General features: G+C 32.6%; 6 protein-coding genes and 1 pseudogene across 6 annotated transcripts; 5 read left to right on the top strand and 2 right to left on the bottom strand.

Moving 5' to 3' along the window:
* The first annotated feature begins 3,239 nt into the window (after nucleotides 1-3,239).
* LOC111032581 lies at nucleotides 3,240-3,728 on the top strand. Its single transcript, XM_022312957.1, has 2 exons — nucleotides 3,240-3,527; nucleotides 3,582-3,728. Exons 1-2 carry the CDS (start codon nucleotides 3,240-3,242, stop codon nucleotides 3,726-3,728), a joined length of 435 nt encoding a protein of 144 aa, XP_022168649.1.
* A 60-nt stretch (nucleotides 3,729-3,788) lies between these two features.
* Nucleotides 3,789-4,828, top strand: LOC111032574. Its single transcript, XM_022312951.1, has 4 exons — nucleotides 3,789-3,957; nucleotides 4,022-4,126; nucleotides 4,191-4,668; nucleotides 4,723-4,828. Exons 1-4 carry the CDS (start codon nucleotides 3,789-3,791, stop codon nucleotides 4,826-4,828), a joined length of 858 nt encoding a protein of 285 aa, XP_022168643.1.
* A 3,398-nt stretch (nucleotides 4,829-8,226) lies between these two features.
* On the top strand, nucleotides 8,227-9,477 carry LOC111032580. Its single transcript, XM_022312956.1, has one exon. The coding sequence runs from the start codon at nucleotides 8,227-8,229 to the stop codon at nucleotides 9,475-9,477; it is 1,251 nt and encodes a 416-aa protein (XP_022168648.1).
* An 894-nt stretch (nucleotides 9,478-10,371) lies between these two features.
* Nucleotides 10,372-11,898, bottom strand: LOC111032579. Its single transcript, XM_022312955.1, has 2 exons — nucleotides 10,534-11,898; nucleotides 10,372-10,458 (listed from the first exon to the last, which is right to left on the bottom strand). The coding sequence occupies exons 1-2, from the start codon at nucleotides 11,251-11,253 to the stop codon at nucleotides 10,372-10,374; spliced, it is 807 nt and encodes a 268-aa protein (XP_022168647.1). The 5' UTR covers nucleotides 11,254-11,898.
* A 212-nt stretch (nucleotides 11,899-12,110) lies between these two features.
* On the bottom strand, nucleotides 12,111-14,355 carry LOC111032578 (annotated as a pseudogene).
* An 840-nt stretch (nucleotides 14,356-15,195) lies between these two features.
* Nucleotides 15,196-15,804, top strand: LOC111032577 (protein FAM200B-like). The gene has a single exon (XM_022312954.1). It carries the CDS (start codon nucleotides 15,196-15,198, stop codon nucleotides 15,802-15,804), a length of 609 nt encoding a protein of 202 aa, XP_022168646.1.
* Nucleotides 15,805-15,842: 38 nt separating this feature from the next.
* On the top strand, nucleotides 15,843-17,110 carry LOC111032576 (protein FAM200A-like). The gene is made up of 2 exons (XM_022312953.1): nucleotides 15,843-16,432; nucleotides 16,795-17,110. The coding sequence occupies exons 1-2, from the start codon at nucleotides 15,843-15,845 to the stop codon at nucleotides 17,108-17,110; spliced, it is 906 nt and encodes a 301-aa protein (XP_022168645.1).
* The last annotated feature ends 164 nt before the right edge of the window (nucleotides 17,111-17,274 follow it).

Here is a 17,274-nt window from a genome sequence, read left to right as displayed (position 1 = left end):
CAAAGGACGAAAATTTATAGAAATCGGCAACATCCGATGTCAACAAAGGTATATACTTATAACGGTAAATTATGGTGGTTGATGTTAACTATGTGCCGAAAGATATTATTATGATTACACTATGTTATAAATTTGTATACTATACGTAATATTTTATATTTATCTAGTTAAATGAGTGAAAATAACGCTAAGTCTATAAGTAGTCATGTGGCCTAGTGGGTTAAAGCGTCATCGTTATAATATGGGGGTCGAGGGTTCGAAACCCGTTAAATTATTTTGTAGTTTTTTTCCCGTCATGTAATTGTACACGTCTAGCGCGGATATAATATATATGATAAGTGATAACTGATAACGGTAATAATGTTAAGTGATAACGGTAATAATGATAAGTGATAACGGTAATAATGATAAGTGATAACGGTAATAATGACAAGTGATAAGTGATAACGGTAATAATGATAAATGATAATATATATCTCGCGCACGTGCACGACCGGGCGGCGGGCTCAGCAGGGATCAGCGGATTAGCAAGGATCAGCGGATCGGATCGGTGTCAATGTGAATTTATTTAAAACCACACAATTTTACTTCTACCGACACCGATAATATCGGCGAGTGTGAAAGAGCTCTAAGGGCCGTATTTAAGGGGGGGGACGGGGATATTTGGCCAATTTTTGAGACATTCAGGGGGTGGCCAGGCGCCATTGTATATTATATAAATACATTTTTTTTTTTTGTAAGGATTTGTTTGAGTACCTATCTATACTTGGACTTAAAGCGAGCTGTGACTATGTTTAAATATTATAAATAATCACTCCAGTGAATCCCACGGGTAGTTTTAAAGAAACATGTGATTGACACGATGTCACTCAAAGAATAAGAAGAACTCCATATATATATATATAATATGTTAGTTGCAGGAGGCCTACGAAGTACCATAAATAATTGCGCGTGACCTCCAAACGTATGTGTTCATAGATATATCACTACTCATATGAATATTATTAAAATAGTCGCATTAAAAGCATTAACAGCGTTGTGTTGTCACAGAGATGACAATGAGCAGATAGGCAAGGGACATCCGGTGAGTGCAGCGCGTGGCCGCCCACGGTATGACCTTATATGGTAAAAGCAGGGATACGATCCAAGTATAGCCATTATAATACGTCGCTCGAATGGGCTTCGGTAGACGGACCAACACCAACGAGCTAGACTGACCAACACCAACGAGCTAGACGGACCAACACCAACGAGCTAGACGGACCAACACCAACGACGAGCTAATAGCTAGGATATGACAGTCACATCTCGCTAGTCTCCATTATTTAATATAGTCACTTTGGACTTAGTAAATTTATTGTTTTTGTATCAATCAAATAAAAGTATTCAATTTATAAAGAAAAAGACAACTCTTCTTCATTTATTTTTCAACACCATCAAACGGACGTAGTCGGTTTGTTACAGACTTAATGCATTGCATGATTATGATACGGACATTTGGCGTAATTTACTCATTTTGTCAATCAATGATGAATGATACTAAACTATACTATCTATTAATTTTTATAATTTTTTTTATGGATTACAATTGTATATTTGTATGTTGTTAATTGTTATACATTTTGACAGTAATTAAAGTAATGTATAATCGTGAGAAAAAAACAGCTAGGTATCACAAAATCTACACTTAGTAATAAAGTAAACAATACAATACGTTGCTTTACATCGTTCGACAGACAGAATTTAAAGTATAAGTTAAGCGGGTAGGCGGCGCTTGAACATCACAGGCTAATATGCGGACCACATAAACCCCTACGACCTATAATGCCAAAAGAAGGAGATGTGCTACAATTCACCTCGGGCAAAACGCGCAGAGACATCCCATAGTTATATATGCCGATTTCGAGGCTCTGCTTGTAAAGACCGAAGAGAAAAAGGGGGGTAATACAACAATAATACAAAAACACCGTCCAATGAGTTACGGATTTTTAGTTAAGGCGTCTGAAAATGTTCCAATAGAGTTGCTAACAAAATTTAACATACCGATTAAACCAGTTAGAATCCGAGGTAGTGAAAGCAGGCAAGACGTGGCAAAACATTTTATACAGAATATCACTGACGTTGCCGAGAAAATAGAAAAATTATTAAAGACGAACATTGCTCTGACCATGACCGATGAAGACACAGCTAAACATAATTCATGTTTTAAATGTAATTTATGCAAATGTAATGTTGATACAAACACCCGTGTCCGTGATCACGATCATTTGACTGGGAAATTCAGACAGACCTTGTGTAGTAGGTGTAATCTAAGTCTTAAAAAACCAAACTACGTTCCAGTTTTTATCCACAATCTATCCAACTATGATGCACATTTCATTGTAACAGAACTAGGTTATAATTCAAAAAGAATAAAAGTAATTCCGAACAGCGAGGAGAAATTCGTTACTTTTTCAAAATATATAAGTAACGATTTTACCATTAGATTCGTGGATACTTTTAGATTTATGGCTACAAGTTTATCAACTCTCGCCAACAATCTAATAACGCCAAACTTGGAAAAATTCCGTATAACGGCAGAACATTTTTCCAACAATGATTTACCGTTCGTCACTCGTAAGGGTGTATATCCTTACGACTTCACCGATGATTGGTCTAAGCTCGAACAAACCTCTTTGCCGCCTATAGAAGATTTTTATAGCGTTCTGACAGAAGAACATGTTAAAGATACGGAATATCAGTTTGCGGTAGAAGTTTGGAACCACTTCAATTGTCAAACGCTGGGCGAATATTCCAATCTATATTTAAAAGTCGATGTTTTACTTCTGGCGGATGTTTTTGAAAATTTCCGTGACCTTTGCTTGAATACATACCATTTAGACCCGGCATACTATTATACAGCACCGGGGTTCTCTTTCGACGCAATGTTGAAATACACGGCGATAAAACTAGAATTACTGTCGGATTATGAAATGCTTCTCATGTTTGAAGACGGTTAGTATATTGTGATTATATTATTTCTATATGCATTTAATAACAATTTTTTCTAGGTATTCGAGGTGGACTCACACAAGCTAGCATGCGGTATGCAAAATCAAACAATGAAAAAACACCAGATTACAACCCGGCAGATCCAAAATCATGGCTTGTGTATCAGGATTGTAAGTTTATTTATAAATAATAATTATATAGTTAAATTAACTTTTTAAACTTTAGGTAATAATCTTTACGGCTGGGCAATGTCTCAGTTTATGCCCTACGGAGATTTCAAGTGGGTTAAACCATCACTCGACGGCTTATACGATTTGACTGAAGATTCACCCATAGGACGGGTTTACGAGGTTGACATTGTTTATCCGAAAAATTTACATAATAAACATAACGACTTACCATTCCTACCACAAAACAGCGTACCACCAGGTTCAAAAGTACGCAAACTCATGGCTACATTTGAGCCTAAGAAAAATTATATTATTCACTATAGAAACCTTCAGCAAGCCTTAAACAATGGTCTCATAGTTGAAAAGGTGAATATCATATAATGATATTTTATCATAGAATTACTAACATTTATATTATAGGTGCATAGAGTTATTCAATTTAAGCAATCACCTTGGCTTGCCCAGTATATTGAATTAAACACTAATATGAGGGAAAAGGCGAAAAATGAATTTGAGCGGGATTTCTTCAAATTGATGAATAATGCTGTAATCGGTATGTTATTATAAATAATAATAATAATAATAATTTTAATTATCCTTTTTTTTTTTTTTATTGTAGGAAAAACGATGGAAAACGTTCGTAAACGTATGGAAATGGAGCTTGTATCGTGCAACCGACGTTTGCAGAAATTAATAAACAGATCGACATTTAAATATTCCACCACCTATTCCGAAAACTTAAACGCAGTAACATTAAAAAAAAAAATCATTAATTTTTGTAAACCTATTTATATCGGTAATTTTTCTATTAATAATTTAGATATATAAAGGTATTAATGCGATTTTTTTAATGTTCATAGGCCTCGCGGTTCTTGACATAAGCAAGAGTTTAATATATGATTATCATTATAACGTAATGAAAAGCCACTATGGGGATAAAATCCAGTTGATGTATACCGACACAGGTAATAAATAATTTATATTTATTATTATTATTATAAATATTTACATAATTTACACAATTTATAGACTCACTGGTATATTTTATTCACACTGATAATTTCTACGAAGACCTTAAAAATAATAACAACTTGCTCGAACGAATGGATACTTCCAACTTACCGGAGGACCATCCATGTTACAATGCCGAACGACATAAAATCCCAGGTCTGTTTTCTGATGAGACGGATGGGCTCATAATGACTGAGTTTTGCGCGCTGCGAGCAAAGTCATATTCATACATTTTGAATGGCGAGGAGAAGATCAAAGCCAAGGGAATTAGAAAACACGTTGTAAAGAATCACATGACGTTCGACAATCATAAAAAGTGTTTGTTTGACGAGGAAGAGGAGGGGAAAAATAAAAGAGAAAATGTCTCCATCCGCTCTTTCAAGCATCAACTGATGACGATAAAATCGAACAAATTAACGTTCAATAACTTCGATGATAAGAGGGTGGTGCTGCAAGATAAAGTACACACACTGGCTCACGGACATTACTCTCTAAAGTAAATTTAAAATAAATTTAAAATAAATTAATATTAATATTTATAATTTTATAGGGAAGATGAACCCGAGGATGATTGGCCTGAGTTAGATGAAGAAAGACATAACTGGAAGGAAGAAGAGAAAGGCTTAATGAGAGACCTTCTACACTGCATAACCTAACCTGTATATAGTTTTGTGTTATATTGTAAATATTACTCTTGAGATATATTTCTATTACAACACGTACAATATTGAAATAATTATAAATACCATGTATATTTAATTTGTAAATACCATATATATATTTGGTTATATTTTTAATTTGTAAATATCATGTATAAATACCATATAAATATATATATATTTTTTGTAAATACCATGTATATTTTGTAATCTATATATTTTTAATCTATAAAGGTTACCAATGTAAAATAAAAAAAAAACAATGTTAAAATATTATCATGTTTTTATTTTTAAGAATTATTTATAAACCATTTTCTTATAGCAAAAACTTTATAAAATGTACATTGTTTAGGATTAAATTCCATATGAAAAATACAACAAGGTAGAGTCTCGTCATCACATATTTGATCCAAACGAGGGCAGCCTAAGTCTTCAATGTTGATGAGTGCGACGTGTGGTATATACTCTATAAGAACTTGTTTTTTCTGTTCACCTTTGACGTAGATGCAACTGAATTTTAATGAATTCAATATTTTACCTACTTCTTCGTACTCGACATCACCAAATTCTATAGCTAGTTGGTGATAATTACGTTCCAGCCACTTGTTGGTTTTACGACTTTTGTTGTCCTCTATGGATTTTGAATGTTTAAAAATCCAGTGTTGGGTCGCCCATGTAAACGTGTCTACTATAGACATTTCTTTAATCATGTATTTATTGTTGACGCCAAGTATGCATTGCATGTCCAATATGGCTGAAGACATTATGGCTTGTCTTTATAATAAGTTTCTATAGTGTTAAGACGGCTTAGTATAGCTGGTATTATTATTTTAATCTCGCCTATAGTTTCCTTGATATATTGTAATGATACTTCGCCTCTTGTCATATGCTCTGTAATCTCTATGCATGTTAATTCTAACTTTTCTGTTTGTTCCTCTTGAATTTGTATGGATTTATAGTTTTCTTCAAGTAAATGCTCAATTTTATCGAGTTTATTCGAATACGATTTAACAATTTGTTCGAGATTTACTAAAAATGTATTAGTCTCACTAGACTGAGAACTACCGAACACGTTCATGTCTGTAGCTAGACTAACACTATTTTCTAATGTCACGTACATTTATCCAACTATTGTGTGTATTATCAAACCCTAGCCATTTGACAAAAAATTTCTCCCCCTTCTTACGGATAATTTTCTCTACTAAATAATCATTCGGATAGTTTGTTTTCAATATTTCCTCTGAATAAAAACAACCAGCAATCGGTTTTCCAGTATAATCTTGTAGCTGATAAGTAGTAGGTAATGTTTCGTTAATTTTAACAATTTTGAATATTTCTTTAGACCAGCTAGGTAAATATCCTTTTGTAAATACACCTTTATATGTGCTTATACGAACGTTATCACCAACGTTAAATTTGATTGTTCCATTAATAATTTTTCGTTGTTTAATTACGACAGCCGCCGGATTCGCATCAGCTTGCACTGGTGTCATACCTATTGTCCTATGTTTTGAGTTGTTGTACTCTTTAATCAATGAAGGTAAAATTGATATCCATTCGTGTGAATAAACCCTCTGGACTCTGCTTGTAGAGATCACGATATTGCATACGAACATAGCAACTCTATCGCAGATCGAAACAAAGCCGATTTTATATTAGAGCAGCGAGCCTGGGATAGGTTCAAGTCAAAAGATTCTAGTTTAAAAGAAAAAGCTGTGGCTTGGGGTGTGACTACCGCTATGAAGACAAAACGTAAAATAGGCGGAGGTTGTGGGTTTAAAGCAGCACTTAAAGCAAGTAAAAACGTTATGAAGAAAAATATCGGTGAAAAAAACTTGATGAAATTAACTAAAAAATGTGTAGCTGTCGCGCGAAAAACATTTAAAATTAAGAAGACTAAAGTTCCACGAACAATAACTATCCCGAAAAAAGGCGGCTTGTTACCACTCATACCGATTTTCGCCGGTTTGTCAGCTCTGGGAGCCTTAACTGGTGGTGTTGCCAACGTTGTGAAAATGGCTAATGAATTTAATAGACACACACCATCACATTTAGGCAAAGGTTTATATCTAACACCATATAAAGGCAACTCATACAAAATTGGTTCCGGTTTACATCTCGCACCATTTAAAAGTGGAGGGGTTGTCAAAACTAAAAAAAACTAATATCTACGTTACCCAGGAGAGCGTTGTACGATTTCGAACTTATAAAAATCGCTCGTTTAATGAAAATACCTCATTTCATCGGAGGGTGTTTACCAGAGATAGGTTATCTACACGTCCTAAACGCCAAGAATCAGCGATTATTAACTTGGACACGGAAAACGGTACAGGAACGCATTGGGTAGCGTATAAAAAAATCGGAAATCAAGTTGAATATTACGACAGTTTTGGAAATTTACCACCCCCACTTGAAGTACAACAATATTTTCGCGGATGTGACATACATTTCAATTACAGCAGGGAGCAAAATTATAATACTACAAACTGCGGACATTTGTGTTTAAAATTTTTATCATGTTCACATTAACGTTAAACGGAAACTCTAGTGAGCTGTCATGCGAGATCTTTCCACCGTTGGAAGTAGAAAATACTGCACACTGTGCACAGATATGTCTTTTGAGTTTACAGACAAATAATTCTATACCAAACATAGAACCTGGCTGTAATACTATTGCCTTTCGTAATTTAATCAATGAAAATGAGTACGTAATTATACCTACAGGAACATATGAGTTGAATCAGTTAGAGTCTATTATTCAAAAAATTATGCCCGACTATGTCACTATGTTTGAATTAAAAGCAAACAGCAGAACATTAAAGTGTACGATATCGTGCAGCCATGATGTTGATTTAGGAGTCAAGAATAGCATAGCGAAATTGCTAGGTTTTAGAAATGTACTATACACTACTGGTGCTACTCATGAATCTGAAAATATTGTCAACATAATGAAAATAAACTGTATAAAAGTAGAGTGTAATTTAATCACCGGCTCATTCTGTGACGGAGCGCCGAGCCAGACTATACATGAGCTTTACCCCATTGTGCCTGCTGGGTATAAAATCGTTGAGGTACCTAGACACCCAGTTTTTTACGGTCTCAACACGAGATCTATAAGTAGAGTAATTGTCGTACTAAAAGATCAAGACGACTGTCTAATTAATCTTCGCGGTGAACCAATAACAGTCCGTTTACAAATCACGCGTGGATATGGCGCTCAAATTTAACATTAATATAAAAAGAGCTACAATCAAAAAACCTGCCAGTTTACCACCTGCCGTTAAGAAGTCATCATCTATGTCAAAATCGAAAAAAACTATTTCTAAACCGAAAAAAAACAAGTCCAAGCTCACTTAAAATAATTTAAATTTTCTCCGATCGCTGCAAGTATAATTATGGATGACACGTATTTAGACGTTACGGCCGACTATGTCGATGAGTGTAAAATAACGCAGATGAATTATCATTCGTTCACTCCGTACTCTAACATGTCTTTATCAAATAATGATGAAATAAGGATAAGTATTTTAAATATGGATTCGTACACTTTACCGTGTGAAAGTTATATTTACATCGAGGGAAAAGTAAATAAGCCAACCGATGCTGTTGGAGATGTTCGTTTTTCAAATAACGGATTGGCATTTTTATTCTCTGAAATGCGATATGAAATAAACGGAATAGAAATACAGAAATTAAAATCACCCGGAGTTTCGTCTTGCTTGAAAGCATACTGTTCGTATTCTCCAAACGATTTGAATACTCTAGAGAGCGCTGCTTGGGACTCGGCCATGGATAGTGAAGATAATAAAAATTTTATGTCCAACGATGTATTTACCGGGTGTATCCCTCTAAAACATATTTTATTCGGATTCTGTGAAGACTATAAAAAAATATTACTTAATTGTAATCAGCAACTGATTTTAAATCGTGCATCTACCAACCTTGATGCGATACATGTTGTTGGTGATGGCGCATCCGCAGCCGTTGATAAAAATAAAAAAATTAAAATTGAACTTACTAAGGTGACTTGGAAGATGCCTATTATCAAAGTCAGTGATAAAGAAAAATTAAGACTGATAAAAGTAATAGATTCACATAGAACACTGTCGTGTGCGTTCAGAACTTGGGACCTGTGCGAATATCCGATACTTCCTAGAAATACTTCTCATTCGTGGACGGTAAAGTCTAGTAGCCTGCTAGAAAAACCGAGATTTGTACTGTTTGGGTTACAAACAGATCGAAAAAAAAATATTGAAAACGATGCTGGGCGATTCTATCACTGTCAACTAAAAAACCTTAAGGTCCACTTAAATTCTGAAGTGTATCCGTACGAAGACTTTCGTGCAGATTTTAAAAATAATACAACCAGTATTTTGTATAAGGCCTATACAGACTTTCAAAAATCGTATTATGAGCGAGATTATTGCGAGCCATTATTATCAAAACACATTTTTCAAAACTACGTTCCAATCGTCGTAGTTGATTTATCACGTCAAAACGATAATGTGAAGTCATCGACCATAGATCTACGTATTGAATTTGAAACGGATACAGTTATTCCAGAAAAAACTGCAGCATATTGTTTAATACTACATGACCAGATTATAACTTACAACCCGTTTAGTGGCGATGTTAGAAAATTGTAAACCTTGTAAATATTTTTATACCTTGTAAATATTTTTTCATACCTTGTAATTATTTTTTCATACCTTGTAATTATTTTTATACCTTGTAAATATTTTATATCTTGTAAATATTTTATATCTTATAACTATTTTGTACCTTATTTTCTAATAAATGAAAAAACATGTTTAAAGTATCACGCTTGTTTTTTTTATTTTACACAAAAATTATTTTACTTCCTACAAATATTAAAATAATATTCGTCTAACATTGCATACTGGTGCTGGGTGTTGTTTGTAAGTTGGTTGAATCGGCGTTGATGTACTAATTGGATTGAAAAAATCCGGACCGTCATTTACGTCGAATGGTGGTGGACTTGCGGGTGATTGTGGTAGTCTTCGTTTCAGTTTACGTGACGGCGCGGGGTGAAGAGCGTAAGTTGCTTGATCACATGATGTGGGGGTGATGAATTGAGACTGTGAATGCACGTCTCGATCGAAAAAATCCGGTCCGTCGTTTACGTCGACCGATTGTTGATTAGAAATATTATCATGTGGGCCGTCAATATGATCTAGCGGCTGAAAAAAAAATTATAATAAAATAATGTTTTTATAAATATGATTATATAAATTACATATGATGGTCTGACTCTGAGTGTTGCGTATGTAATCGGATCTTCGTGAATGCCGAATATGCTCGGTGGTAACATCGGAGGACTCATTTCTACATTCTGCGACTAAAATAAACTTGTATTAAATATTTAAATAATAATAATTATATGAAGTGCATATTACCTTTGGCTTAGTGTTCGGGTTCGCCTGTGTAGGGTTAATCCCCTTTAAACATTCTCTGATAGCCCTATCCTCTTCAGCTCCCTATTAATAATAACATTTAATAACATTTAATATTTAAACATTTTAATTATAAATTACCCGTGCCTGTGAATCATCATCTTCATCATAGCACGGAGACATACTAGAGTATGCCCCGGGTTCAATGAATAACTAAAAATAAAAAAAAATAAAAATAAAAATATGTATTGTTTTTTTTTTTTTTTTACGACCGAATTTAAGACTTACCTCTGGTGAATTTCCTCCGTTCCAACGTCGCGCCCAATATTCGGCTAATTGAATAGTTGCATTTATTTTGAGTTGACTGATGAAATTCATTTCTTCTTTAGGAGCGAATCCAATAATTTTATCATCGCTTAAATTTTTGATAAAAACGATCATTTCTTCATTTGTTTTTGGAGGCGATTCCACATTGGTAAATTCCTGGTCTAAATAATTACCAATAGTCTCAAACTGCCTTAAGACGACTGGTCGTATGATGGTCAATTTTCGTGTAACTGTTTCAAATATACACCATTCCAGGTATTGAAGTTGAATAAGGTCCGATCGATTCAATAGTATTCTGCACCCTTCTTGATTTTTTGATTCTATCACTAGTACGTTTTCACCGGTGTACATCATACTAGATAGCTTATTAAATTCCGTTTCCAAAAATAACCTACGCTTATATTTTTCGGGTTGTTCCAATATGAAAGACAGTATATTTCCCATCAGCGAAAATATACGTTTAAGGAAATCCGGTGAAATTTTAATATAGCGAGATGATGTTATTAAATGGATGACGACTTGAAAATTTTCAGTAGGGTCAATACCGATATGCACAAACTTACGGTTGGTAAAGTCAATTGTGTAACTTGTGGACACGACGAGTTCAGCTGGCGGTGACGGAGGAGTATATTTAAAAGGTTTCTTCCAAATATTAGCCATATTTGCAACTGGTCCAGCCATACTTATTTTTAAACACCGAAAAATAAATTTAAACACTTGCAAAAATATTTTAAAGACTGAGAGAGTAAATATACGTGAACAACGGTTAAAGGTAGTACACGGACTAAACGGAAAATCAAGAGTCTCTTCTTACCATGGACACTAAGGGATTTTTAGGGGTGGTGGTAATGGTGGTGGTAATGGTGGGGATCGTGTAGAAAAAAAGCAATAGAAATCGGTCAAATCCAATGACAAAAAAGGTATATGCCGCCAAAGGACGAAAATTTATAGAAATCGGTCAAATCCAATGACAAAAAAGGTTATGCCGCCAAAGAACGAAAATTTATAGAAATCGGCCACATCCTAGAAAAAAAGCAATAGAAATCGGTCAAATCCAATGACAAAAAAGGTATATGCCGCCAAAGGACGAAAATTTATAGAAATCGGTCAAATCCAATGACAAAAAAGGTTATGCCGCCAAAGAACGAAAATTTATAGAAATCGGCCACATCCTAGAAAAAAAGCAATAGAAATCGGTCAAATCCAATGACAAAAAAGGTATATGCCGCCAAAGGACGAAAATTTATAGAAATCGGTCAAATCCAATGACAAAAAAGGTTATGCCGCCAAAGAACGAAAATTTATAGAAATCGGCCACATCCTAGAAAAAAAGCTCTAAGCTTTTAAGAAGCTCTGGTTGATGATCTGTTTTGACACAATTAAAAAATAATTTAATTAGGTTCAAAATAGAATAAGTAGGTATACTTAAAAAAAAAACCATTACCTTCGACTCTTACAGCTATTACATCTTCATTATCTTCTATTACACCTGAATTCAAAACATGTATCAATTTTTTTTATAAAAATTGGTTTCAATTTTATATTCCTAATGGGTTAACTTGTTCTACATTTATGTGCCAGTTCATTTCTTCACGTATATAACGTTCTGCACTGTGTGAGCATTGTAGTGTAAAAATTCTTTTAATATAATATGCCCAAGGTCTAATTGTTGAGTAGATTTTAATATTCTTCCCGAGTTGAGTAAATATTTAACTTTAACAGCACGTGATATTCTCTGTCCGAGTGCTAGTTGTCTTACAGTCACATGGTACTTGCTGCTCAAATTTTTCAAGTGTATAAGAAATATAAAATTAGCTTTGATAAAAATACATTTACCAGGGTGCATCTATATTTAATAATAATTTAAGAAATTAATAATTTACCAAATACCCATATGATTTTATAAACTTAGAATATATTGATTTAATTACCTAAAAATGTCCATAAATTAGGATGAAGGATTTGGAATTTTTCCTTCAATTGGGAATGAAAGCATTCAACATTGTTGTTAGTTCTTCTAGGTAAACCATAAACAGAAAAAACTTCAGGTCCTCTATTCCGTAGCCAATAGCTTAAATTAAAGATAGTTGATTTTATTATATTACATTAAATATTTTAAAAAATATATATCTCTAAGTAATTTCACATACTTTGAACAATAGTTAAAAAATGTAGCAAATCTAACATTATTATCTATGGCACGGCGACGTATTAATTGAAAATCTTCGTCAATTTTGTTCACCGGCAATAATGCTAAAGCAGCGCACATTTTTAAACAGATCTGGGCTTGAACATTTTCCTTCACGAATTGTGCTAGACCCAGTCGTTTAACATTTTTTATTAATGCCTAGAAAATAGAAAATCGAAACATGAAAGTATACAATAATAGTTTTAGGGCCAGTATTACAATCTTTGGTTACGCTCTAAATTACGCTAACCGGCTGATAAGAGATATTATTACGGGCAGAATTCTACTGGTCAAGTGTCCGTTAAATTAAATTGGAGATGATAATTTATAATACTTGCCCTGGAGTATTAAACAATACATATTACATTTATTTTTATGAAGGGGGGGGGGGGGGGGCCTTTTTTTAAAAAAAATAGAAAAAAAAAAGGGAGGAAAAATTTTTTTTTTTTTTTTTAAAAGGGGGGGGGGGGGAGTCCTTATCTAGAAGAAATAGCAAATACATATGGAAGTAAAATGTTTATTCTTTTATTCCATTTCAATATATAAATTATAAGTTTAAAAGTAGGTAATCTGCTGACTGCTGTAAATTAAAAGTTGAATCTATATTGTTATTAAGTAGGTTATATAAATGGATGAAGTGCTAAATTTGAATTCAATATAAATCATTGACACAATGAAAAACGATTCTAAGCAAAGACAGTCTAACTGTTTGGTAACCGAAGTTACCAAACAATTATTATACTTAATACAACAATTTTAATAAATATTTTTTTTTTCCAATTATTTAAAAAAAATGAAATTTCCAATAGTTGAACCTTACAAAAGCCCCGAATAGATTCAATTTGAAAGAAACCTCTTACAAAATTGATAATAACAGCATTTTTCCTACTAGAAACAGCCTTCTGATCCAGAAAAAAAATACATTGTAAAATTAATTCATTAATTTCTACTCTTAGAATCTAATAGTAATTATACACATATATATTATATACAAATAAACATTATTTGTTAAGTACCTGGACATAGTGAAACCAGCAACCATGTGGAACAGTTTCAGGGTAAACAGTTGCAAATGCATTTTGCAAAGCTGTCTCAAAATCTGTCATCACACAATTAGGTATTATAGAAAGAAATAAAGCTTTACATTTTGTAAGCAATAGAGTGTATGCTGCTTCCGTCTTCGATTCCATCAACGCGTAAATTATGGGTATTGACTGAAATAATAATTAAATATTTTTATAATTATTCATATTTATTTCCCCCACATAAAGTTAAAATACAAATCAATTATAACTAAAACTCACATGATTTTGAACAATTATGTGCAGAATAAAAAGTTGTCGAGACTGTGGCATGGCTGGTGTAACTTTAAAAGTTGCATCAGCATGAACTTCGTTTCCTCCTTGACTTACATCACTGATAAATGATGAACATCCAAATATAATTGTTGTTTTACCATCATTATCTACGGTTCGATCTTGGTAAAAAGCTTGTTCACAACAAGTGTAACGCTCTGGGTTTTGTTCTAGATAATCGGCCAATGCATTAACGCTTATTGGTAAAGCAGGCACAACTTTTTTACGAGCATGACGCATTGAAGCTTCTGCTGTAGGCCAACAATAATTTTCTGCAGCTCGAATACATCTAAAATAGTAATGTGAACCTACTTCAGTATAGGTATACATAATAATATATGATTCCCAAAAATAATATATAAGTATATTCTTATTAAGACAAATACGTGATAATCCATCTGGGCCTAAGGAAATTATAGAATGAAAATTGTTGAGTTCACTTTATAAACATCCAATATACTAATGGAACATCAGTTAAGCTTAGATACCTTCCTTGAACCTTCAGACCAACTTAATTTGGAACACCCATTTCCAGACATGTAGCCTAGTAGCTTTTTTTGTTTGATAACTGAAAATAGTTTTTAATGCTTGTATACTTTTTATATGCATAAGTTATACGTTATAACTAATAATAATAATCATGACAACATTAAAGTAATTTGTATCTTACATTGGCAAGCAATTGTTTAGAGCAGTGGTTTTCAACCTGGGGGTCGCGACCCCCAAGGGGGTCGCGAATGATAGGTTTGGGGGTCGCCAAAAATAATAGATGAAATGATTTTTCCATTTTTTTTAAAAATAAAATAAAGATAATTTTTAATTTTGTTTTATATAGAGAATTATAGATTATAGAACATGCTGAGGAGCGTATAATCTTAATTTCTTATTTATTATCTTATCGATAGCGGATATGGATTATTAAATTGTTCGTAACTCGTATCGTATACATAGGATAGGTATATTTGAACAATTTCAGTCGCAAATATTTATAATAATCAGTTCCTACTTAGGTGTCATTCGTGCAGTAGTGCAGTACATGTATCTCACGCGATATAAAGTACGTTACTATACTGTTTTAAAATGGAAAAATTTTTAATTAAACGCGCAAGTACAAGTGCAAGTGCAAGTGAAAATAAAAAACGTAAACTGTCGGAAACAACAACGGACCAGCCTATCAACGAGGAATTGGAAGAAAAAAAAACTTTAAATGTTGAGAACCAAAAAAAAGAACGTAAATATCAAGATCAGTATATACAATTTGGATTTACTTTTATTGAAGAAAAAGGTAAACATCGTCCTAAGTGTGTTATATGTTTAGAAATATTGACTTCCGAAAGTATGAAACCCTCTAAACTTAAACGACATTTAGAAACGAAACATCCGCAATATATTAATAAAGATAAACAATTTTTTAAAAGACATGAAAATGCATTAAAGGTTCAAAAAAAAGTTATAAATAAATTTTCTACAGTTTCACAAAAAGCTTTAGTTGCATCATTCGAGGTTTCATACTTAATAGCAAAAACAAAAAAACCGCATTCGATTGGTGAATCTCTTGTCTTGCCAGCTGCTATAAAAATTGTAACGGCTATGCACGGTGAGGCATATGCAAATGATTTAAAATCAATTCCATTATCTGATAATACTGTATCACGTCGGATTTCAAACATATCTGATGATATATATTAAAACAACTTTTAAATAGATTGCGAAGTAATTATTTTGCAATGCAACTGGACGAATCTACAGATATCTCTAACTTTTCTCAACTTCTTGTCTATGTCAGGTATATTTACAAAGAAGACATTTTAGAAGACTTTTTATTTTGTCAAACTTTAAATGGCAGGACCACTGGTAATGACATATTTACCCTTATTAATGCATTTTTTGAAAATAATGAAATTTCGTGGTCAATGTGTAAGGCCATTTGTACAGATGGGGCAGCAGCACTTACTGGATCAAAGAAAGGTTTTAGAGCTAAAGTTAACGAAATTTCACCAAGTATACTATTTACTCATTGTATGATTCATAGGGAAGCTTTAGCATCTAAAAAACTTGAACCATTTGTCAACGAAGTACTTCAATATTCTATACGTGTAATTAACTTTATAAAATCTAAATCATTAAATTCTAGATTATTTACGATTCTATGTAATGAAATGGGATCTGATCATACAAAACTACTACTTCATACTGAAGTTAGGTGGTTATCCCGTGGAAAAATATTATTAAGAATTGTTGAGCTTAAAGATGAAATACGAATATTTCTCCTTGAACATAAAAATACACTCGCAGAACACTTCTTAAATGAAGAATGGTTAGCAATTTTAAGTTACCTTGCCGATATTTTTGAAAAATTAAATAATTTAAATTTAAGTCTTCAAGGTAAAAATACAAATATATTAATTCTTTCCGATAAAATCGATGCTTTCAAAAAAAAATAAGTTTATGGATAAATTATATTAATAATGAAAACTTCGAAATGTTTTCATGTTTTTCAGAATTTATTGCTGACAATGAAATATTTGATATTAAAAAAATAAAAGACATAATATTACTTCATCTCGAAAATTTGAAAAACCATTTTAACACACGGTTTGAAAAGTTTCCAGAAAAAAAGTTGGGATGGATAAGAAATCCATTTTCTATTAATATAAATGAAATGAATTCTGAATTAAGTTTAGTTATGAACGAGGAATTAATTGAGTTATCTGCCGATGAAAATCTGCGTATAAAATTTAATGAAACTACAAGTGATAAATTTTGGATTTCTATAAAATCAGAATACCCAGAATTGTCAAAAGTAGCTGTATCAACACTTCTGCCATTTGCAACCACTTACCTTTGTGAAACGGCGTTTTCAGCTCTTACAGTTATAAAAAACAAATATCGGACAAAATTAAACTTAGAATCAGATCTAAGAGTTGCAGTCTCTAATATAAAACCTAATATGGAAACAATCATTTCAAAAGCTCAAGCTCAAGTATCCCATTAACAACAGTTTATGTATTATGTATTTTTTTATATTTAAATTTATTGTATATGCTTGTATTGTTTTAAAATAATGTTGTATTATGAATTAATTAAATTTTTAAGAGTAAATTAATCAAAATCGTATAACAAATAAATATTTTTTCAGTAATTAAATCAAATTTTGAT

The sequence above is a fragment of the Myzus persicae genome, unplaced genomic scaffold (genome assembly GCF_001856785.1).
Source record: "Myzus persicae strain clone G006 unplaced genomic scaffold, MPER_G0061.0, whole genome shotgun sequence".
Taxonomy (NCBI): domain Eukaryota; kingdom Metazoa; phylum Arthropoda; class Insecta; order Hemiptera; family Aphididae; genus Myzus; species Myzus persicae.
The sequence above is the reverse complement of the archived record's forward strand: the minus strand, read 5'-3'. Positions and strand labels throughout refer to the sequence as shown.

Excerpts from the sequence above, each read along its gene's own strand:
- LOC111032579 (XM_022312955.1), bottom strand. The coding sequence starts at position 11,253 with ATGGCTGGACCAGTTGCAAATATGGCTAATATTTGGAAGAAACCTTTT. Across the intron at positions 10,459-10,533 it reads ACGGAGGAAATTCACCAGAG|TTATTCATTGAACCCGGGGC; the intron begins GTAAGTCTTAAA and ends TTTTATTTTTAG.
- LOC111032577 (XM_022312954.1), top strand. The coding sequence starts at position 15,196 with ATGGAAAAATTTTTAATTAAACGCGCAAGTACAAGTGCAAGTGCAAGT.
- LOC111032576 (XM_022312953.1), top strand. The coding sequence starts at position 15,843 with ATGCAACTGGACGAATCTACAGATATCTCTAACTTTTCTCAACTTCTT. Across the intron at positions 16,433-16,794 it reads CACTTCTTAAATGAAGAATG|TTTAGTTATGAACGAGGAAT; the intron begins GTTAGCAATTTT and ends TTCTGAATTAAG.
- LOC111032580 (XM_022312956.1), top strand. The coding sequence starts at position 8,227 with ATGGATGACACGTATTTAGACGTTACGGCCGACTATGTCGATGAGTGT.
- LOC111032574 (XM_022312951.1), top strand. The coding sequence starts at position 3,789 with ATGGAAAACGTTCGTAAACGTATGGAAATGGAGCTTGTATCGTGCAAC. Across the intron at positions 3,958-4,021 it reads TTGTAAACCTATTTATATCG|GCCTCGCGGTTCTTGACATA; the intron begins GTAATTTTTCTA and ends TAATGTTCATAG. Across the intron at positions 4,669-4,722 it reads CACGGACATTACTCTCTAAA|GGAAGATGAACCCGAGGATG; the intron begins GTAAATTTAAAA and ends ATAATTTTATAG.
- LOC111032581 (XM_022312957.1), top strand. The coding sequence starts at position 3,240 with ATGTCTCAGTTTATGCCCTACGGAGATTTCAAGTGGGTTAAACCATCA. Across the intron at positions 3,528-3,581 it reads ATGGTCTCATAGTTGAAAAG|GTGCATAGAGTTATTCAATT; the intron begins GTGAATATCATA and ends TTTATATTATAG.